We start from the raw sequence: 23,142 nt of genomic DNA, 5'->3' as shown, positions 1-23,142 counted from the left end.
GGAGCTATGAGCACGTCAATCTGGATTCTCAAAAGTGCCTGAAAACTGCATTTTGCAGCAGCAAATGAGGCAGAATGACAGTCCCGTCAAAGCCTGCTCTTCCAATGCTGCCCCATGAACACCTCTAACTCTATTAACCTATGGCCTATTAAGCTGATTTAAAAGTGGAAATATTAAAAATCGGGGCAGGATACAGCCATAGCAGGAACAAAGCCATTTTAAATCCCCAGGCTTAAACGCCGCCCTTGACTCCACTCCTGTGTTTCCCCGGTTCATGGGAACCCTGATAAACTTGGGCTGGTTTTGGTGGAACGAGATTACGATAGCAAGGACCTTGAAATGTCTCTTAAACAAAGTGTATTGCACCTGGAGGAAGACAAAAGGCTGGCTTGTAACAAAATAATCTCTCAGTCGTTATGTTTTGTACTAAGGCAAAGAGCTGATCTTTAAATGATCTCTCTTCCTTTGCTCTTGGTGCTAATTCTGCTGCTTCGCTTGAAGATCTGTTAGCAATTTTATTACAGCCTCTTGTTTCAAGGGATTTTTGACTTGGTCATAAAAGCATGGTCCCAGCTGAAACTTAACATATAAGGTTACAAAATTTAAAAAAAAAAAAGGAAAGAAAAAAGCAAGCAAGCAAACTCAGATATTTTTAAGGCTATAAAAGTGTAAAAAACCCCAGAAGCATGTAGCTTAAAGTAATTACAGTGATTTTTTGTTTTCCCTAGACAGAAGAAATAGCTTTATTTTATTTATTTATTTAACCTATGGGTAATTAATAAATCACCAGTTGAAAACATTGTTTGGGCTAATTTGGAAAAAAAATTGAAGTTTTTCAATTGCACATGGCTTTGGATGATATTCCTTACTCCACTAGTTAGAGATTTGTTTATGCAATTTATTAACTCAACAATAATGCCTCCAAAACAATACCTTCTTGGCCTGATAACTTAGACTTTTAAAATATTTCTATTGGACCTGAAAAAAACACGATACTCTTAAAGAACCGTACAAATTTGTATTTATGTAAAACTCTTGAATTACAGATCTACCTACTCTGGTAAGCATTAACCAGTGTAAAATCAGTAATTATGTATTTAGTGTCTGGTTCAGGCTGGTGTTAGAAGAAACTCAGCCGTAATATATAGATAGATATATTTATAGTTATTGTATATATAGATTTAAATGCTCATCAAGGGTCTTACTTAAATGTTTTAAACAACTCTCCAGCACAGCTCGCATGGCTCTGCCTATTTTCTTTTCCCCTCTGTACAAAGGGAGAGGTGAGTTAAGGTTGAAGTGTTGGCCTGTTTGGAGCTTTAACTGAATTTCCTTACTCTGTGCATGTAGGTCAAACCCTTTGACATTATACACTTGGTACTGGCACAAAGTAATCTTTCAACTTGAACCATGTGTGATGTGGTGGAAGCTTTTTTTCCCCTTCTGTTCTCCTTTAGTCTGTGAATTGGCTATGGTTAGATCTTTTAAACGAACAGGTGTACTTTCTCCCTCCTTGTGATATGAAAGAAGCATAAAACTCGATTATAGCAATTTATGGTCTCTGAACTTGCTTGGACTTGTATCCATGACACAAGCAGCTTTATGCTCAGATTCGAGACTTGGTAAAATAGGAAGTTAAAATTAACCTCAATCCTTTTATAGATGAAAACCTCAACAAATAAACAGTGGTTTAGTGGCATGGCAACCTGCCCCTTTAAATCCAAGAAGTAGTCTGAGATGTCTATTTTGAGTTAGTTTGGGTTTTTAAAAGAAGATAATTGGACTTGGATGAATAGAGGAATAGCCCGTGATTCATACTGGTGTGAGTTAAAGCAAAGTTTAATGCTACTGCTTGGAAGTTAACAATGTATGGGATTTTTATGCCTTATTTTATGCCTGTATAAACATAGGCATAAAATATATATGCCTGTACACTCTTCAGTGATAGAGTTTCAATAGAAGTGTTTCAGATACAAAGATGTGCAGAGAGGTATAGCAATGCTATGGAGCAGATGAGAATTGTTTCGTTTTTGGGGGCCTGCGTTCTGATGTAGCGCTGCTCATTAAAAATTAAAAAAAAAAGAGAATGTCCCGACTCCCTAGAGGTCACACAGAATGTCCAATCGTCCTTTGAACAGAGGAAAAAATGATGGTGCTGGAGCTCCTTCCTACCCTAGCCCTTTTCCACTGCTGTGATAGCGTGACCCTGAAAAGACAAGCCCTAGAAAGTAAAAGGTGTCTGCAACAGAGACAGTCCCAAATGAGGGAGGCTTCAGTTTGAGGCTTATTTTACTGATAGTGACTGCAAGTCTCAACAAGTTGCTTAATGGATAATGTGCACGTTTCAGAGGCAAAGGAAAAGGGGAACCGGGAGAAAGCAGCCCGAGAGACGAAGAGGAGGGTATCAATGAGGGAATGTTAGCAGTTCGATTGCTACCATTTTCTGAGCTATGTCTACAGGTGAAACACAGTAAAATCTTGTTTGCAAAGAGCAAAGCAGAGCAATGTACTAAAACTATTTCTGGAGTGGCTGAATCCCCGGCTGAGCGTGAAAAGCCCATCACTCTGAAGTCGTACAAGCAAGGGACTTTCACAGGGAACCAGGGAAGAAGGATACTTGATGTTAAACCTGATACCCTGCTAAGCATATAGTGTTCCCAAGAAGCTGAAGAATGCAAGCCTGCAACCAATACCTCCACCCACGTAGCCGCTGGCTGCTGAGTAGCCATAATAATATGTGCGTTTTTCTTTTACAGGAACGGAGCTGTGTACAGGAGAAACCCAGTGTGGTTTGCTCTGCAAATCAGAAAACTACACGAGGGGACTGCCAGGGGCTGGGAGCGGTGCAGGACTGGATCCCTCATCTGAGCTGACCTGGCATGGCTCCAGGGAGGGAAGGAGGTGTGCAGTCCTTCCAGCTGTCTTTTTGCCTGCCTCTTTCTACAGTACAGCCTGTGGCAATGTGTTGATTTATTTCCCATGCTTCTTAAGAACGCCCGCTTCTGCTCGGAGTGAGGTCAACAGCAGATTTGCAATAGATTTCATTAAGTCAAAGACCTTCCTACCCCTCGAATAAAAGGATGTAACAAGTGTTTTACCTTAGGTAAGCGATAACCTTTTCTGTATGCAACAAAGAGTACCCTGGTTTTAAAAATAAATGCTGAAAAAAGAACTTATTCCAATTTGTGGTAACTATTTCTCCCCAAAACCCCAGCAGAGAACCTCCACAAAGGCCACTTCATTCTGGCTGGAAGAATAGAGGAAAACTCCATTAGGAACAGCATTTGCTAAAACTAATAGTGTCCCACACCCGCCCTTTAGGTGCATCTCACTAGGAATCTGCATTTTGACACATACTTTGCAAAACACGTATCAGCTGACGGTTTAGTGACCTGATTCCCTGCTCACTGAGTTCCAGCTGATCCCAGGGACAGAGCTGATTTTAGCAGGGACACACTCAGCTCTAGAAGTGGCAGATAAGATGTCAGGCTAGATGACTTGGTTTCATTGGCACCATCCGAGCCTGATCCTCAGAGGAAATCGGACTCCTGAGCCACCGTTTTACAAGTTTTTGTTCAAATAAAACCCACTGGATAACCACTGGCCACAGAATTACGCTCAAACCAGCCTGCCCATATTAACGTCTTAGCACTATGAGGTTGCCTTCAGGGATAAAAGCACTTTGCAGAGCTTTCTTTGCTATTGCCTTCCTGGGAAATGTCAAAGCGAGGCATTGACAGTTTTTCTCTCTCAGTCAAGCACACAATGTAATTGATAAATATCCATTAGGAAATATACCTACACATAGGCCTCGCATAATGCACCTTTGCAAGAAAACAACAACTTTCAAGATGTTACTGTTCTATAACGGTACCATAGGTGAGGTTAACAAACACCATGAGCTGTACTGACACCAGGAAGACAAGGCAGTACAGACCCCTTAAATCTGTCAGGTCTTTAGAAATACAGACATATGTTAGGCCACCCCTCCTTTCCCTCATTAAAGGCTCTCATTCACTAAAGGCAGCCAAGGAGAGTCCAGAAGACCTGGAGGGATGAGGGGGCAGCACCTGCGAGCCCCCGCGCTCCACAGGCTGGCGGGGTGGAGGTGGGCGAGCGGGGGGAGGATTTCAGGTACTTACCCTGAATCTGACTCTGAGGCTGAGGGTTAAAAGCAGTGGTGTGGTTCAAGGAGGCTCGTGGGTTGGGTGTGGGGGCTGGGTGGTGTGGGCTGACCCTCATGGCCGTACGACGCAACTGCTCCAGTTCACTCAGGCGCTCTGAAAAGGACAAGCTCCCGGGCTTTGTCTGCTCATCTATTTTCTGACGATGTCCTATTGTGGGAGGGGGGGGAAAAAGATCAGAAAATCTCACTGATACATGAGGTCTGTTGATTTATTTTCTTTTTTATTTTTTTTTTTTTAATTAACCCCTCATCCACTGGCAAAGTACCTAACCAGCTAGCGGCCATCTGAAATTAAACTGAAACTACCTCTCTGCAAGAACAGGAGACACAAGCAAGTCATGCATTGTAACCGTATCGTGGGGCAGCCTGAGACATGGCCTAGTCTAAAGAACCAGACCCACTGAAAATCACAGTGCCTTCTACATCTCACACTAGGAGAGGAGGCATTTTTTAAAAGATGGTCTGCAAAGGTGAATAAAAGGAGGAACTTCTAGTGGTCCCTGTGCTAAACCTGCACTAATGAAAAATTTGATCCCAGGATGTCATAAGGTACCACAATTAGACAAGAATTATGGAGGTATAAAATAACAAATCCAAACAAATCCCATTTTTGAATCCTTTTGTAATTTACAGACAGAAATAGGAAAGAAACACCACAAGCTGGCAAAATTGCAATTGGAGTAGTGAAGTCTCTCTTAGTGGCATCAGGAGCTTCAAAAACATGAGGTCCCACCAGACGTCCAACTATAAGACAGTACATGCTGACATTACAGCATCGGCCAGTGCACAGTGGACTTGGCCAGCACTCCCCAGGGCAGCCCTTGGAGCCTGGTTCCCATGAAGCTCCGGTGCTGTGGCCCTGCGGGTCTGGGAAAGGGCAAGGAAGGCGCTGGAGAGGCCCGGCTCCAGTGCAGCGTTGAGGCACATTCAGATACAGCTGGAAGGGCAGAGACATATCTCATCATGGGCAGGACTGGTTTCAAGATAAGCCTTAGCTAGCAGCAATAAGTGGTACACAAGGACTAAGGTAATGCACTTCTAACTGTTGCCTGTGGCTGCTCTCTGCTCTGGGATCCTTTGTGTATCAATGTGCAACCACAAAGACTGCACACAGAGCATACAAGAGGGGCGTCTCATCTGCTGGAGCACTTGCTTCTCCAGCAGCCAGGACAAAAGCTCAAATTTTAGATTCTCTTCCCACCCTCTTAAGAGTTAACCTTAAGAGGAGGTGGCACTGCCACCACCTTGCAAACCACTCTTGTGTCCATTGGTTTCCAGCCCTATGAGATATTAAAAAGTGGGTATCTTACCCTGGAAGGCTGCTGACATTACAGTTTGGGGCTGAAACGGAAACCTCCCTAGCAGACCTGTGTATAGTGAAATGTCTGAAACGAGATGGTTCAGCAATGATCCCAATGAGGTGGAATCAAAACTTTCCTTTGAAATATTCCCTCTTCCCCCAATAGGGCTTTTTCTTCTTAAAGATCACAGTAAACAGCCTTTCAGCAGAAAGCCCAAAAGCTGTTGCTGGCACACAGGTTGTCCTTTCAAAGGCGCTCTTTGCAAATGGAGGGCAAGATACTAACTGCAATGACTCCATGAGAAAATATCCTCAACCCACCTGTATTTAGTTAATGGAGGAGGATCCCCAGCTCCCAAAATGTAATTTTTGTACCTTCTGCTTGGGGACCTTCTTGTGGAGCAGTGAATGTCATCGCTCTGCCTTTTCCCCCAAACCCAATTCCATCTTTGCCCTTTGCATTTGTCTCATGAAATGAGCTGCCTCGTGAATCTTTGCAGCACATCCCTTCCCCTTTCTTCCTGTAGGGCACTGTTACCCTGACGGGAATGCATGTCAAATCGAGCACAGTGGTCAAACATATTTTTTTCTACTTTTTCTCTTGAAGAAGGAGGCTTTATACTTGGTTTCTGCTGAACACCATAGTTTGCTCTCTATCTGCTCCCAATTTTCATTTTCTTGTCGTGAAGAGTTGCCTTCTGCAGCTTTCTTTGCATCTCCATCCTCCCCTCAAGGAGGTGGCCAGTGCTGTTCCTATGGTGAGACTTCTCTCAACTCACGTCTACAGCAGTGAAACAGACTGGTACAAAACTCCTGAAAATAGTCCACCTTGCTCTATTCCACATATCCCTGTAGTATTTAATACATAAACATTCATAAACATCCAGCTTCCAATTTTGAGTATCAGTGAATAGGTGGCAAAAGAGCTCTGAAGAGCTCTGTATACCCCTTACTCTACAGAGCACTCTTTCAAGCCACCCTAACAGCTCAGTCAAGACACAGGACCATTTTATGCACTAAAAAGAAAATGTGCATTTAAAAGCAGTTCCCAGTAGCTGCATTTCTAAAATTAAATTTTATAACTTGTATTATGATTCCAAATCGCAGTGGCTCAGCGTTTCTTCCTGTTGCCAGGCCCTTTGGCACAGCTTGAACTGTCTCAGATTCCACACTGTGCTGTAAATTATCCCAAGACGGGGGGGGAAGGGGAATTAAAATATAAAAAGACATATTATATAGTAGTGGTTTCATCATTAAAGAGTCCCATTAAGCTTCAAAAAAAAAAAAAAGAAAAAAAGGGAGAGGAGGAGAGAAGAAAGATGAAAAAGACTTTTATCTGACATTCTGGTTGGTCAAGAGCAAACGCTTCATCTGTCAGCAGTGCAAAGCTGGATGCTGCCTCAAGCCTTGGGCTTCTAACGCTGGACTTGAACGCAAACACGTGGAGTCTTACAAGATGTGTAAAATACCTCATATATTGGATTATTTTAAGCTTCAGCAAGCTGAACCCAGGGCTTGCAGAGCCAAGAGCCAGGTCCTTCCAAATCCATCCTCCCAATGTAATTTATTCCTAATGTTGAATTCCGCTCAGACATCTCCTGGTTTAAGTGAGTGCACCAATGCCAAGTTTGACCTCCTGCTACCCTACTTTCTCCTCCTACCTCCTTGGTGCTGCCCTCCCAGCATGTGGAGTTTTGCCTGCTTGGCACAAAACCAAGCATCCCAGCAACGCAAGCCGGTGTGCTAGCAGCCTTGCAGGGAGGTGAGCTGTTCCTCTGAAGCCAACAGGACAAGGGCTGCATTAAGGCCAGAGAGGCAAGAATTAACTTCCCCCTTTGAATCTAGCTCAGGCACTAAATTTGTGTCGAGCTGGCACAATGCCGGGCACAGCAGACAAACCCGAGCTTGCTCTGAACAACCCAGCTCGCAGCCAGCAAGCAGGGCAAATTAACCCAGGCACAGCATCCTCCCAAGGTCACCGCAGGGCACCCTGATCCCAGGCCAGCTCCTTCAAGCTGATGGGAGTATCTCTGCATGTCTCCACTGCGCATCCACCAGGCAAAACTCCTGGACCACCCCCCACCCCAGCCCAGGTCATCCTGCTGAACGTGAGAGCTGCTTCATCCCTTGGGCTTGTGGAAATCCCACTTGTGTCAGTGTATTCAGGGAGGAAAAACCAGTGCCAGCAGGTTCCTTCTGAGGGGAACTCTGCTGTTGGTTTCATCCATATGTTGTAATTTTTGGTGGGAACTACCTAGAAACAACATCAGGCAATAGTCACCTCAAGATGTAGCTCCAGAAGTGGCTTTTTTCTCCCCAAGCAGAAGAGCTATTTCACCTTTTCTCCCTTGCTGACTGCTGCAGGTAACAGCACAGAACCTGTTTTGCATGAAGGTCTGCAGCAGGAAAGTAAAGAACTGTGTCAGAAAAATGTAACAAATATAAAAGGTTTTCCCAAGCCACTATAAATGCACAGGCAGAGTTTTGCTAGGGTGACTTGTATTTTCTTGTTTATTAGCTTTACTTTGAAGTTACCCTCTAAACACCTTGCTTAAAGAGCAGGCAAGTTATCCTCAGTTCACCCCTGTAAAGCCCAGGACTATTATTATCCTCCTTTTATAAGTGGAAAACTGAATGACAGAGAAGTGAGGTGACTTGCCCATGGTCAGGCGGTGACCCTGTGGCAGATGCTCACCTCCCAGCTCAGTGCAATGACCACAAGCTCAGGCTTCCCCTTCGCAGGAGAGCAGTGTGATGCAGGATGAAAAAGAGAAGCAGGAAGTCGCTTGGAAACTGGTGCGGCTCTGCTGAGATGGCAGTTTGGCCACAAGGATCTGCCACGAAAATTTTGCAAATCAGATGGGACTTAATGGAAGCCAACCAAACATCCAGCTGTTGAATGAAGACCTTGGCCCAGAGCTCACGGAGGGTGATGGCTTGCCACGAGACGGCACCACAGTCCTCTTTCTCTCCCCACATCCTCCTACTTTTTGTCAAGCATCAATTTGCAGGTACTATCAGAGGAAAAAAACAGGCAACATCTTTGTCCTTGGGTTGCAGGGTCAGTGTTTGAGACACTGGAATAAATAGGACATACAGCCTACTTGGCTAAACCCAGGTTTTGGGGGCTTTTGGACTTTTTCTTAACTTATCCCTTTCAAATACTGTCTCGGTGAGGCCAGGTGGATTTTTTTACACAGAATATTAAGCAAAGAGGGCAGAGAAAACATTAGCTTTTCCGATACTTTTACAGCAACACAACATGAAAGTGCTTTCCCTCTTAATGGGAGGGAAACGCAGTTTTATAGACTTTAAGAGACTGTGGAGCACTCAGCTTGGCCTGCAGCCATCTGGTTGGGGCTCTGGATGTGGGGCTTGGATGTGGACCCAAGAACAAAGTGCCTTGGCAGCCCCCGTTTTTGTTCACATCGGGCACTCATTGGGAATGGTTGCTCAGTCTGGGTTTCACGCTGCAGCCAGCCCCACGGAGACGACAGCAGCGCTCCGGGCTGCCTCGATGTGCCTGGTGTCCCATTGCTTCACTTTTAGCCGAGTTTTTAAAAGTGTCACTGGATGCCTTTCAGGTTCCGAGGGGGAGAAGCAGGTAAAACAGAGGCTAAGGAAAGGCATGAGGCCGTCGGTACTCTCATTCTGCCAGCTGAAGCTACTAAAATTCCTGTGGGTACCCAGAACTGTTTTACAAGTAAACGCTGCTGGAATGGATTAATGGACATTTTTTTTTCTTTTAATCAAGTCACAGGGTGACTACACTCTCCTGTCACTTGCTGTCATTCACTCACAAATCTGACTATTTGGAGCTTGTGCACTGGGAGGTATTAACGCCCACAAAAGATTGGGCTTGGGGAACCAGGTGTCTGAGGGAGACTCACTGGCTCACGGCTGCTGAGCACCCTGGCTAGAGGCAGACCCAAACAGAAGTGCCACCGGTTTTCATGTGTATTATCCACAAGTTTTCTGCCCAAAATGAGCAGGTTGTACTTGCATGGAGATAGTAAAAATGGAGTTTAATTAAGCAGAACCCTTTCTCTCCAAGGGGAGCGGGATACCTCCCCCTCTCTCCTTTGCCCCCGCCCCCTTTTCCCAGGTGGCAATGGAAACCTTTCATGCCCAAAAAGTGGATTATACACAGGAAAATACAGCATCTGGCCAGACTTTGCTGAAGTAGGGAGTGACTGATGAGACCCGACGCTTTGGTTTAACAAAATATGGCTGCTTTGGAACCACGTTGGACCTCGATCCAAGCATCTCCTCTTTTCAGGGCTGTTTGTGTTCAGGGCTTTGGTTTGGCTCCAGCTCTAGTGGGGTAGAAAATAAGCCATGTTTCATTGTGTCTAGTTAATAAAGTGGTAAACATTGTTTTGTGCCATGGAGCTAAAATAAATCCAATTATTTGTACATAGTGAAGGATGAGAAGAAAGTATACTCTTTCACATTGTTCTAGGAAGTGAGTACACTATCTTTAGTGCAAAAAATATTATATTCTTCTAAACAAAAGTTAATTAAAGCATAGTGCTTCTATATTACTAAAAAGCTGGGAATTACAAATGCTGGAAAATCAGCTATTCTGCTTGTAAAATAAGCATTTTTTGCTAAAAATAGAAATACTGCCTGAAGTGCATAAACCACTAATATTTTTCTATGTGCCAGATATCCCAGGTATAAAATACTTTGCACACTCCTTTTCCCTGATTTCCTATCTGCACAGAAGGAGCAAGTAGTATAGCTTTACTAGGACACCATTTGGTGTGTTTTCAAACAGATCTGACTTGATCCTGCAGAGTTGTATGCACATGCTTAGCATAAGGCACTAACAACTGTTACACGGCAGCCCATGGGTGCCTAGGAAATCGCGCTTGAAAATAAAACCAGTCTGTAGAGTGGTTTCCTCTCTAGCCTCCATCACTCGGAAAAGTCTTATACCGCACTTAGGCATTAGAAGGATCAGTACAGGACAGCATCGGAGCTCACCAACCTCTTGTACAGTCTTAAAAATATAATGTAAAAAGTTCCTAAAAACTGAATTAGACATGCTGTAGGATATTTTCTCTTTCCTCAGTTAAAAATGTTACTGCTGTGGTGAGGAAAAATAATGGTGATGGTAGTCAGAGCTTTGAGTAGACTCATCATTAATTATATTTTTTTTGCTGTTTTTCTTAAGCACTGTACAACACAAGCCTTCTTTCCAGACAGAAGGAACATCATAGTAGACAGGATATTATGCTAAATGTTTTTGTGTTGTGTCTGTAATTACCAGCAGAATCAGTGCTGGTCATCAGTCCCAGCCTGACCGTAGGCACGAGGTGCTGGGAAACGTGTGAATGAGGCTGGATATTATGTGAGTCAATGACCAGGCTGACATCCAGCCACCCTTCAGAAGAAAAATGCCAAGCAATGCCGAGCATGGACAGACTGACACTGGGAAGCCCTTCCAGATGCAGTTCTCCTATCAGCTCCCTGGCAAACCTCACCCTTTCTGTGTCTCTAGGGAAAAATCTGCTTGTTACTGTGAGTAACTGCAGACACAGGAGGCATTTCAGGTATGATCCTTTGCTGAGCATTTACTTTTTTCCACCAGGTGATCCAATCTGGCTGTGTGTTGAACATGTGTCCACTGATACGAACAAGGTGAACAGAGAGTTACAGAGCAGGTTCCCTGCTCTCTGGTAACTCCCCACTTTGCCTGGGGGAAACCCCAGGTAGCTTCTTGCACCTCTGTTGGAGGTCTAGTCACCCTACTGTAACGACATGCACACTGAGCAGCTGGTGCATTTTTTTCCTATGTGTTTTAACAGTAGTTAAACAATATTTTGGTAATATTTTTCCTCTTACCTCTTCTTTTTAAAATCAGTGCTTTTAAAAAAACCCACACAAACAGATGCTATAGGTAGAGCAAAATTTGCGGATAGAGGGAGTCCTGCCCCGGAACAAACAAGAGCAGGCGGGAGAGTCCGGATCAAGGCCCTCTTCATGGTCTATACTAGGAAACAAACTTCAGTTTCCTTTTTTCTAGGTGAGTGCCCTAATTGCAGGCTGGAAGCCCTTTTCATCACTGATCCGCTATCCAGCTACATCAGGAGATCTCCAGCAGGGAACGTCTCCAGGAAAAGGGACAAGCGGGGGCTGCCGGTCTCCCTCGCTCCAGCCAGCATGCTGCCTGCAAGACTGCGGGCTCCTCGGGGCCGCATCCCTCCGGCCCTCTCCCTGCCTCCTGACAAATATATGAAAATCCTCATGTCTACCCTGATGTACCACAGACAGAAAAAGCAATCTTGACAATTTTTGCAAGGCAGGAAATATGCTTCCTTTCCCCCCAGGTCTGCTGGTGAGGCTTCTGCTGTACTAACAAAAAACAATGTACAAACATATTTCCACTTAAAACACAATTATTTTACTAGCCGTGGATCCACCAAAAATTCTGGTGAACCTGACATGTATGTGTCCTCTGCTTCTGTCATGGAAATGCAATTATTCTGTGGGTTCACCCCAGGAATTAGGTCATGACAGCAAAGTAAAAGTAAGGGAACCAAGCGTTAGGAGTTTGGAGGGAAGAGATTGTTCATGAAAGTTAAATTAGTCTGCAAAATTATACCCTTCGCTTTCTTTTCCCTTTCCCGATGTCAATGTATATCCTTTAAAAATCCTGACTCCTTGACAAAGTTTGAATGACTCCCAACTTAAGCATCGCATTGCCAAAAGCCTCTTTTGTTTCTTTATAGTTTGCATCTTCCCACACGTACAAACCGCCATAAGAATACCCTCCAGCCATGGGCTGAGACATCATAGTTGCAGATATGTATGAGAGAGTAGGTGCAGAATGAGGCACAACCAGCCAACCAACAGCTCAACAAGCAACCAAGAAAAATACAGGCACAAAAAGACACCTCTGTGCAAAGAAAAGCTGCAGAAACACAAGGCTCAGGCAGCAAGGACTGAGCTCCCATTTGAGCAGCCCTTGGGAGAAGGTTGTCTCTCTGCTGAAAACAGGGGACCAGGCTCCTAATTCAGACACCTTAATCAAATGCATAAGCTTAGGTGGGATGAATCTGGACCCTCTCCCTCAGCCTGAGTGGGAAAAGCGAGGGATGATAGCATTTGCCACCTTTGCAGTGCCTCTGAGAGGACAAATGAATGGGAAAGTGGGTCGCACAAACATCACATATTGGAGGTCAGAGAAATAGCTTGGACAGAAACCCATTTCATCAGCCCACTGAAATATCTCTAGACAGTGAAAGGTCTTCATCATTCAGCCTCAGCCAGAGTTGAACAAAGGACCTGCAACTTGAAAGTCAAGTCCTGTGGCTCACTGTTTATGTAAACCAGGGAAATTTGGCAACACAAAAGTAAATTTACCCCCCATGGATATTGACCATTTAGCATTTGATGACTTGCAAAAATATTTGCTCCTGTCCAAAAAAAGTATCTAGCTGGCTACGCGCTTCCCTTGAACTAAAGACCTTTGCTTTTACCAAGTCTGGTAACTGGTGTTTCCACACAATAGTTGAAAATACCTGTTTTTCAAAAAAAATGAGTTTCGATATTTTAATCTGTAGGTTACTTAGAAGTCCCTCCTCTGTACTAATGCTCCATTGTGCCTACACAAGACTGCAGTTCACTGAAAGCTCATAAATTTCATGTGGTTCTGTCTAGTCTCTATTTTAGGTTCTTGAACCATTTTTTGCTTTCCTCATTTTCTTTGCAGCTGCAGAGAGATATAGTAAGCTACTGTATAACATTTTGAAAGCAGGGCCTCTGAGAAGTTTCCAAACTGCATACAAGCAGGTTATTCTTTGGCTTGTTTTCTTTGGCTTGGTGTTAGCAGTACAGAATGAGTCAAACAGTATTAACTTTCAAGAGGGAAGTGGTGTGGTCAACCAAAACTGTTTGCGGCTAGATTGCGAAGATAGGTAGAGCAGGTAATGAAGAACAGCCCATAATGCAGGGTGTAGGTAGGAGAGGGAGACAGACTCAGACAAACAGAATCCTTAATAATTAAATCAACACTGTCACCTAAATTTTTCTGCAGCTTTATGTGCTAAGGTTATGACACAGCCTGGATTTTCTGAACTGGTCAGCCTTGAGGAGATGGCTTGGTGCATGTTGTGCGTAATGGACTCAAATATAACACTCTGCAAGGGAAGAATAAAGGTTGGGTGCTATGAAAAGAAAATAAAAAGAAATATATCAACTTTTCATTTGTGCCTGCTTAAATTCTTTCTTGTGTCTCCTCCCATTTTTACAAGCTGTTCCTTATCTGTTCCACAATTAAAGAAGGCAAGAAAGATGTTTCCATCCTTCCTTCTCTCTAGGATGTGTTTTAGGTATTAACAAGCACATTGTGCCCTCATACAACAGACAACCCTTTCTCTTATGGTTCAGAAGAGTCGAGACGGCCTCTCCCGAGCATTGCTCTCCCTCACACTTTGCACAGACCTGTGCAGAACTGACATAGGAACAGTCTGACCAAGATTTCTCATTAACACTAATAGAAAATGCATTTACTCATTACAATTCCCAATTGCAGCAGACAAAGGGCACAAATGGAGATGCAGAGCAAAAGTCCTTTCTACATTCTTCATAATGGGTGACAGAGGATGAAGCAAAATCCTGCAGTGTTTTTGTTTGGGCCTGAAAGGAGGAAACTGCTGCACCTTCTGGTAATCCAGGGCAGGTGAAGTTGGGAGGGACTGCAGCATGGATGAGTTTCCACCCCTTCCAGTTATATTCCGAGAAGCAAGGGCTGTTCACTGGAAGTGCCACACAGCTTCATATAGCCTTTCTTTTAGACGGGTGTTGTTTTGGTAAACCCGTAAGTAAGGCAACTCCTTAAAAACAGAGGCTTCAGAAAAGGTCCTGCACTGCCAGAAGTTTGCTTGGCAAATGGGAGTGTCTGACCACTCCAGACAGGGTGAAAATTTCCTTCCACCTTCTCCCAGGTCCCTTAGGAGCCTGAGGAAGAGAAAGCCCCCTCTCTCCCACCTCCTGCAGAGCAGGGTGAAGGAAGCAGGTTGCAAAGGTTGTGTGTAATCGAGTCCTGCTGCCCTTCAGCCAATCCCTCCACCCCTGCAGGAAACTTTCTCATCTGACAGCAGTGTGGTAGGTATTTGGTGGTGAACCCTGGAGGGGACGGTGGGATAGCTGACCAATGCTCCACCAGCCCAGCTTTGCTAGCTAACCTCCTTCTAGAAAGGGTAGGGCCATACGACACCCTTAAAACCACAGCAGGCAAGTGCAACATGGGATTTGAGCTACAAGCCCATCCTTCCCCAGCTCATGCAAAGCCCCAGCAGCTGCTACAAATGTTTCGGTCACTAATGTTTAATGATTGCCATTCAAAAGTCCGTCCTTGCTGAAGAAACACGATGGATGAAGAACCAGACTCAGAAATCTTTGATTCAGAGCACCACCAACTAACTTCACTGGAAGGACACTTGGCATGTCAGTGAACTAGGGTCTTCAGTGGGGACCACTGTATAGTCATACCCCCTTTGGCCAACCTACTTCCGAGGGTGCTGCATATTAATGCTTTTCTTTACATACACACACACAAAATACAAGTGGCATCTATACAGTCTTTTTGCATCTTTCTATGGAAAATGGTCCCCCCACAAAAGACTTGTTGACCTATCTTAACAGCTACAAATTCTTTGTAGGTAAGTGCAGCTGACAGGAGAAAGTCAGACCTACTGACTGCTTAGGAAGCATTCTCAGAAGTAATATACATTCAACTAATTCTGATTTTGTCACAGTTACAGAGTACCCGCCCACTGATTTCAGCAGAGCTAGACTGAGGCTGTATAGCCCTTGAAAATCCCACCATGCAAATACAAGTAAACACTTAAAAATATTCACCACCGTCTTTGTAGCCATTCAACCCCTAGGCAATATAACAATGAAGTGCAAAACCTGAAAGATTGACAAAGATGGAAAAAGTGAAAGAAATTAAAAATAAATACCTACCTGTTCTCAATTTTAAATCACACTAATTCGGTGGGGGGCGGGGAGGGGGGGCTCAAGGAGAGTTGTGTGGGATCGAGTGACTCAAAACAGGGAATTGAAATAATTTCTATAGGACTGGGTCAGTCTTACTGCCATTCCTAGCCCACACTGCAGCAGCTCTGGTTTCCTGTTTACCTGCTTTATGTGAGGAAGGAACTTGTCTTTTCAACACTTCTGTGTATCTTTAAGAAAATCAGCAAAATAACTAGGCAAGCAAATATATATGAGCACTCCCAGAAAAACAATCTTGACACAAGATTTTGTATTGCATGTATTTGGCAATTTTATTAAACTAAAGCAATTAATTCCCTACCTCACATCACCCAACATCAACTCTCCTAACTGACTCAGCAGTGGGACTGATAAATGCCAGGGGAAAGAAACCTGTTACATCTTTTCCAGATGGAAAAGACACATCCGCACCATGAAACCTCAAGGATGCTGATATTAAAAACCTATTGAGGTCCTACCTATTGAGTAGGACAAAGAGGAACCCCCCTATCACTCTTGCACCAGGAAGTGCCAAGCATTCCTATAAATTTCATAAACCTTTGCACATCTGATGGAGAACAACCGGCACTGTTTTTAGGAGCTGTGGGTAGCCAAGGCAGGTCTTGCCTGCATCTTGCCTGCACTGAGGGATATTTACAATGGGGTACTTACAGCAGCTACTGGTCTTTGCTTTCATTGGTCTTTTCAACTTATGGGCAGTGTGCCTGCTGTATGATTTCCAGTCTGAAACTGACTGCTTGAGTGTGTGGGTCTCTCCATCTCCACTCATGTATATAGGTTTTGCTTCAGGTTCCTGCTTCCAGTCAGCCTTCCCCCAGGGTGGCCAGGTGAGGGGACTGTGAGACCTCAGACAACAGGATGGTACTTTGCCAGTCCTGCCAGCCACTACAAGGGGGGCAACCCTGGCACAAAGCTGCCCCTGCCCCAAGGAGGCTGCTCCACCATCCCCTTGTGGAGAAGAAGGTGCTTGCTGAGCAGCTGGGATGTGAAGCAGAGAGAGGTCTTTCTGGGACATGGGGGACCCAAGAGCTGCGAAGGTGCCTGTGGGTGCTCTGCAGAGCTGAGTGCATCCAGACATGTGACCCCTGGTCCTGTTCTGCAGCCGAACTTTTAACATCCAGTGTCAGGTGGTCCTATTCTATGTGATGCTCCCGTGCTACACGGTCCTGTGCTAAGCCAGAAGGCCCAATGCTATATTGCTGGAGTAATTCAGGGTAGTTGTGTGAAAGTGCGTGCATAATGGAAACAGACCGATTTCCCCCTCACTCTTCACTTTTCTTCAGAAAACACAAGTCACAAAGGGACAAACTGCTCTCTGCTCTTTCGCTCTTTGTGTACTTTCATTATGAAAAATGGGCTGGTGGCATGCACAGCTTTCACAGCGGGGGGAGATGTGCCTAACCGCAGAATGTACATTTTAGGCTGTTGTTCCCTTGCCACTCTGGTGGACAGTGGAGATGGCCTGGCTGATGGGGAGCTGCTAGGACTGTTCTGCCTGTTCAAAACCAGCTCCTTTGGTCTGCAAGCATGCCCTTGCAATAATATACCACTTTATTTTATTTAAATGGATTAATTTGCTCTTCTTTGTCCATCCTTCAATGAGACACACACACAGAGAAAGGAAACCAACAGTGATCCTCTACCTACCAGTACCCCTTTAGAGACAGCAACACATAAAGTCACGTTGTGTGAGCTTGAGCTAGTGATGTTTTGTAACTTTCCCCAGCTGCCGCACGCTTGCATATAACCATTGCCCAAGCCAACTACATATGTCCCCAGAGTGCACCCGTAATTTAAGGACTATTCCACCCACGTCAGTGTCACCCAGACAATAGGACGTGGGGACACAAACACACAGGTACAGACCGGGCAGTGTGCAACCGTCGGCCTTTCTTGCAGCCCAACCCTTTCTTTTGTCTGTACGCAGTCTATTTAGATTGGAAGCTCTCAGGGGCAAGTACCTTAGCCAAGATTTTTTAAAAAGCAATTAGCAAAGCTGGATTGTGATACTGGGAGGGTGATGTGATGTGCTGTAGAGCACGCAGCTAGTGCTAGCAAAGGAAGAAAGAGTCCCTATTTCATTTCTGTTATATAGACAATTGACTTGTAAACACCACCTTTTCTTCTAGGCATTTTCTGCTAAGTAATTTGGGGCACTGTAAGTCTCCAGGTGAATGGAGGTATCTGAAAAGCCACCACTGAAATTTATATGGAGGGTCTATTCCAATGACACGATGATTCCTTTTTTCATGGTTATTAAACTGTTTGTTGGTACATGTTAGTCTCAGTTTCCAACAGATGGAGGCACTTGCAGCAGAAAGCAAAAAAAAAAAAGTGAAGGCATTTAGTATTATTTCAGCTCACTGAGATGAAAATGTTTTTTGGAGAACTATTTGGCTTTTCCTTGCATGAAAGGTTGAAGATAGAAGTGATGTGAAACCCTCAGAATCATCCCTCCCCAGCCCGACATGTGCAGAGTCTTCCTTGCTTCTGGCACGGGATATGGGATGCCAGCCCCTCACAGTCTGCCAGCTCTCCTTCCAGAAGCCACTCTGGAAGTCTAAAGTCTGTGGGCAAAGGCTGGGTGGGGCAGGGGAAAGGATAAGCAGACCAGGTGCACTTAGCACCACTAGCCCTTGGGGATTCCCTAAAAAAGACCTCAGACTGGGCAAGGGGGTGTTTGAAGATTTCCTTCAGAACAGCTACAGGCCATTGAGCTTTCCTTGAACCTTACAAGTGAGGTGGGACCACTTCAGATCAGGGTCTGAGGGTGACCTTAACTGCAGCTGAGCAAAGATATACCCCCCTACAGCTAGCTTTGCCAGGAGACAAAAGGAAATTTCCGTCCCTAAAAAGGCACTTCTTGGGCCAGCAGCTTTCTAAGTGCCTTCTCAGATCCTGCTCAGCAATATTATTCTCTCTCTCTCCACTCCCTAGCATCCTGCCCTTTGATATAAGGATGCCAAAAAAGTATTTGGGAAAACCACAGATCCAATATGGGATAATCACATTTAATGCCCAGCTTAACCTTGGACTTCTCAGGCCCACTGGGGCTAAACCCATGTAGCCTTTTCCTTTTGCGCTTGTTCGCAGGCACCTAGTCCATTAGTGAATTTTTCAGAGCTATGTAGGTTAGAACAATTCAATGAGAAAAACAGAAAAGCAGTCAAAAGAAGAAAAGCCTAATTTTTCAGCAGATGTACACAGTAGGTCAAATGGCCTAAGGGAAATATTTAATTTAAGAGTCATATTATTTCTACCAAGTTTCCTAACCAAAAGTATTTTCATCAGGAGCACTACTCTTGATCTGGTTACTGCTAATGATTTTCCCCATGGACTTAGCTCATAAAAACATAAATTGCTTTATGAATCATAGAATCATAGAAGTTGGAGAAGAAAATGATGGGTTAGGTCATCTTGCCCTTCTCCCTGACAGTGCAGTATTATTTCTTTTTTCTAAAAAATTTTGAAAATAAGCATTTAGTTAAAGCTGGAGAATGATAATCCTAAATTCAAAAGAGGAGGAAAAGCCAGATTCTTAAGTACCTTGGATCTCTCTACAAGCCATGACAATGTGATGGGAAGTATAGTCTGGATAGGCACAGACAGAAATTCAACAGCAAAAAAAGGACAACGGTGTAAGTCCTGCACAAGAGTAAATATCGTAGTTGTAAATGCAAATCTGGTTATTACATAGGCAAATATGCTGCTAGGCAAAGACCTGGCCATCACAATAACTGCGACCAAATGTACAATGTGATGTGCAAGAACCCTAAGTCTGCAGAACTTTGCGCAGAGAGTGAAGGTGTGCATGTGTGATAACAGACACCATGTTATCATCACCTATTGTGACACCTCCACACATCAGAGTGAGCCAAAAAGTCTGTGCTTTTCGAGCCTTTGGTCTGAGTATTCTTCTGTTTTCCAAAAATGGCTTCAAATCCTGCTTTGTAGTAATTTTTAAGTTTTTTCCCCAAGCAGGTCTAGTTGAAGAGGCTGTCCTTTTGCATTAAAAAACCCCACTTTGAGAACCAGTCCAATTCTGCCTCACAAACTGCTCTTGGTCTGTCATTCTCTGAAGACAAAAGAAAATGGTTCTATTATTTCTTAAGTTATTAAATCTTAAAAGTTTTTTTTTAAATGGTATTTCTATGTCCTATAAAGTTCACTAAAAATCATCCTGGCGTGAAGTTCTGTCCTTTGCCTCGGGTGACCTCCATCTGCAGAAACGGCCCCTTACCTTCCAGCATTTCTTGAGAGAATCATTCTAAAGTAAATGGATGAAAAACTGTTGCTGGAGATGGTTTTCGACTTCCAAATGTTTTTTCTAGATCTCTGTAAGACAGCAGTATCTAATTTTCTTCCCATTACTATATTCCATGGATTTCTTTTGAGTTGGGACATCTTAGAAAAGACATCTCAGTATTTCTGTAATTCCTTTAGCTCAAGCGAGCAAGTGAGTCATGGATCTGTAAGCATAAACGTTTCCAAATATCGATTACTGAAACTAGGAACACTATAATCTAGCATTTTTTATTTTGATTCTAGTCTCAATACAAGAAGGCCTATATAATTTTAATTCCCTCCAGTACACAGTGTGCATGTTTCGGTATGTCTAACCACAAATCCTGTATGTGAGTTTGTGCAGGTAACAGCCCTGCAATCTATTTTTGTACAGGCTACACATGTAACTGATCTGATTGAACCAATGCAAAATAGGATAGACCCGCCAAGCGAGAGTATAGAAAAATAAACGTATAGCCCAAACCCACCAGAACTGTCTCAGAATGGAGAATGCACTGGGTACCACTTCTTTTTTCCTTCACAGTCCAGGGTGTATCACTTCAGGCCAATCCGTATCTCAGTCAAAGGTATAAAGAAGAGAGGAGATACCAGACTGAGCGCAATAGCCGCTGCGATTCAGAAACCCTTGGTAAGAAGTCAAACCAAAGGACTTTGCAGCCCTTTTACAAATGAAAGGAGTATAATCCCTTCTTCGCTGCATCACAAATGACTTAGCGATAAAGGGAGCTGTGCATTCCTACGGCAGAGGGAGTCTGACCTCTTCTCCTGGCACGCATAAAGCCTCCTCCACTATGCAGCTGATTTGCCTACGACAAAGTGAAATTATTTACAAGGAAGCTTTTACATACATTTGAGTTGGGAATGTACATGTTGCTTCAGTATGTATTATATCTCTACTTCCTTTTTAAAATGTAAACCCTTATTAAATATTAACTATTATACCAACTGAAGAATTGATTTAAAACAGTAGGTACGCCTGGAGGATTATTCTCTTTCTTACCATTCTAGCAGACTCATATTCAAAAATCTAAAGCTTATTTGTTGTCTGCAAACCAGGAACATGCCCAGGTAATTGCATATGCAAATCTGGAACTTGCATATACATATACCTTTTCTATGTGCACAGCTGCCTGGTTCACCTGGGATATTTTTCAGGGACAATTCAACCACAATTTAAAAAAGAAAACAAACTAACTAAATAAGAAGCCTTACCCCAATAGCAGTATTTATTTTGAAGTCTGTCCTCAAATCCAAAAAATATAGGTCACATTTTCCACTAAATGCATAGAGCATCATGATGCAACTCAGACAAATGAAGGCTTGAGAAGAGAACGCACAGGCAAGACATGAGTTTTCTAAGCTCTTTTAGTTGAAGTTTCAAACCTTTCTTTTCTTTCCGCGCCTCATTTAAGCAATCCCGAGCTGCGAGTCTTATTCTCTAGTGGGTGTTTGAAGACTGCTCTTCTCTTCTCCCGGGACAATTCCACTTAAGCAACAGCCAGAACTCATGCCAAGTGAGGGAGGAGTGCAAGAAACTAACCACAAACCTCATTTTACATCAGGGCATTTCAATAAAAATATGAAAATGCCCCATTTGGGCTAGCGACTGAGATTAATGATTGCCTCTGGTAACAGGCGGTGTAGCAGAGGCAGAAGCATCTACACTTGCAGATCTACTCCACCTTCACGTCACCCCGCAGACAAAACAGCCTGCCCTCGCCACCCGAACAAACCAACCACCTGCGTGAAAGGTGCAGGTATTCCCCTGGAGATATCAAACAATCCAATTCCTCCTTGTAATTGATTCTTAAAAAAAGAAACGGAAAAAAGAGGAAAGATTGGCTGTCTGTGAAAATGGGTGCTCCTAAGCTATACGATAGCATGAGGTACAGTGAACTCCACAAGGCAGCAAGCCAGTGTCCTCTCTCAGGCATTTCTTTATTTTTGCAGGGTGGCTGAGCGTGAGAAGCTAGATCAATGACATATTGGTTTCCAATGCTTTAAAATCCTCCTAACATCTGAAAGGCAAGACTAGCAAGAAATGATGCGTAAGGTATATGCTGCCCACCTTTTACCAGCATCCCTTCTGTCAGCTTTTGGGTACGATCCAAGTCATCCCTGGGTAGACACTTTAGAAATCCAATGCAAGTCATATTCTACATCAGCTCGACACCCGTGAAAAATAAGGCTTCAGGAAGGCATGATTAAAACCATTCATAGGATAGCATTGGCTTAAAACCCACTGCTCCAATGCATTGGATATTGCTGCATTCCATGAGGCTGGTGATGAACCCCTATAAGAAACCATCAACTTAGCCTTCTGCAAATGCTGTCATTAGCTCACTTACTTCTGGGTTCACGAGGTCCGTCCACCGTAATCTTGATGGCTCTGTGGTATGTGGCTACTTGTGGTGGATTCGTGAAAACCGTGATAGTCAGCGTGAAGCTTTTCCCTGCAACAGGAACAAAGTGTTACTGAGCATATGTGCTGAGAAAAGGTGTACTCCTCATTTCAGATAGCACTCAAACACACCAAATCACACTAATACATTTTAGTTGTCTGTATCTGAAGACAGATACACCCCAAAGAGCAGGGTGTATAACCTCACAACTGCCTGGTGCTGGATGCATTCCCTCTTTGGCAACTACTCAAAGCTTTCAGAAAAAAAAAATTAATTTATATTTAAATGATCTACACTTTGCTTGTAAAAAAAGGAGGTTACCCCTAACAGTTAGAGTTTATCTGATCTACATGACTGCTGGTACGTTATCTGTACTTTCTAAAGGGTGTTAGTTCAGAGAGGCTTAGAAATTGTGGTTGACTCTTCCAAAACTGCCAAGGGAATCTGATCAACAGCGCTTGTTAAAATTAAAGAGAAGTGGGTGCTCAGATCCCCCAGGCAGATTGTAAAATCCCACGCTTTGTGGTTGAAGCTAGCATTAGATCAATTCCATATTGTGAACCAGAACCCTTTAAAAATAATCTGCTACTGCAATGCCAAGAAACAAGGGAATGGAAAAAATAATAATAAAAAATTCCCTACAGCTTGTCCACAGAGAATTAAAACATTTTATGAAGACATAGCAGAGCATTATGCTTAGTTTCTCTATTATTCAGTAAGAAAACTGTGAAAGCCTTTTTAAAATTTTTATGTGTGTGCCACAGCTCTAAGTTGGGAAAAATACTAGTTTTGATGGCTGCTGGGGAGAGTTTTGTATCCACTTGTGACTGCAATGCCTTCAGATCGTGCTACCCCTGGATTGGCTTTGGGCCAATGCCAGCATTTACTTCAGGCATTTTTTAAATAACAAAAGTAACATT

At 43.7% G+C, this 23,142-nt stretch overlaps 1 protein-coding gene across 2 annotated transcripts in view; it reads right to left on the bottom strand.

Annotated features, from left to right (window-relative positions):
* Positions 1–23,142, bottom strand: part of RUNX1 (RUNX family transcription factor 1) — a 173,716-nt gene that overhangs the window by 28,299 nt on the left and 122,275 nt on the right. The window contains exons 5-6 of one of the 2 annotated variants that reach the window (XM_075100393.1): positions 22,169–22,273; positions 4,143–4,334 (exon numbers count right to left, since the gene is read on the bottom strand). In XM_075100393.1, the coding sequence (XP_074956494.1) occupies positions 4,143–4,334; positions 22,169–22,273 (297 nt within the window). The remainder of the gene's footprint in view (positions 1–4,142; positions 4,335–22,168; positions 22,274–23,142) is intronic. The other variant, XM_075100401.1, reaches the window with a different exon arrangement.

This window comes from Phalacrocorax aristotelis, chromosome 1 (assembly GCF_949628215.1).
Source record: "Phalacrocorax aristotelis chromosome 1, bGulAri2.1, whole genome shotgun sequence".
NCBI classification, from domain to species: domain Eukaryota; kingdom Metazoa; phylum Chordata; class Aves; order Suliformes; family Phalacrocoracidae; genus Phalacrocorax; species Phalacrocorax aristotelis.
Note: the sequence above shows the minus strand (reverse complement) of the source record. Positions and strands in the feature narration are given on the sequence as shown.